Source organism: Penaeus monodon, chromosome 19, assembly GCF_015228065.2.
Source record: "Penaeus monodon isolate SGIC_2016 chromosome 19, NSTDA_Pmon_1, whole genome shotgun sequence".
In the NCBI taxonomy this organism is placed as follows: Eukaryota; Metazoa; Arthropoda; class Malacostraca; order Decapoda; family Penaeidae; genus Penaeus; species Penaeus monodon.
The window spans coordinates 13,057,061-13,057,438 of NC_051404.1; the positions used below are offsets into that span (position 1 = coordinate 13,057,061).

The 378-nt window shown below is 47.4% G+C and overlaps 1 protein-coding gene across 1 annotated transcript in view; it reads right to left on the reverse strand.

The window, feature by feature from the left end:
• LOC119585065 (venom carboxylesterase-6-like) overlaps positions 1-378 on the reverse strand; it is a 10,069-nt gene that overhangs the window by 7,928 nt on the left and 1,763 nt on the right. The window contains exon 6 of the mRNA XM_037933682.1: positions 20-231. Coding sequence (XP_037789610.1) covers positions 20-231 — 212 coding nt within the window. The remainder of the gene's footprint in view (positions 1-19; positions 232-378) is intronic.

Consider the following 378-nt stretch of genomic DNA (forward strand, 5'->3'; position numbering starts at 1 on the left):
AAGCCTAGGCGCCACTCACATTAAAGGCAAGTTGTACGGAAGTAAGTTTGTCTGCAGGAACCTTCTTCAGGCAAGCGACCGCCGCTGCGCTGTCCAGGGATCCGGATGTATGGTCGACCCCTGAACAGTTGAACAGGGGAAGGAGTTTGGTGAGTACCTCCCTGTGGTCTTCTCTCAGTGCCCAGGGACATAGGGTCGTCCCTGATTGCATGATGGCTCGTTTGAACAAATCTGAATGGGAAATCAAGGCAGACGATGATCTCCCTTTGCCGGTGGTATAAACAGTTTGATAAATAGCATGCACCGTAAACAGGAAAAATCCGTAACAATATTTTTTGACACTGAAGGCACAAAGAAAAACAAAACACTTTTTGATAC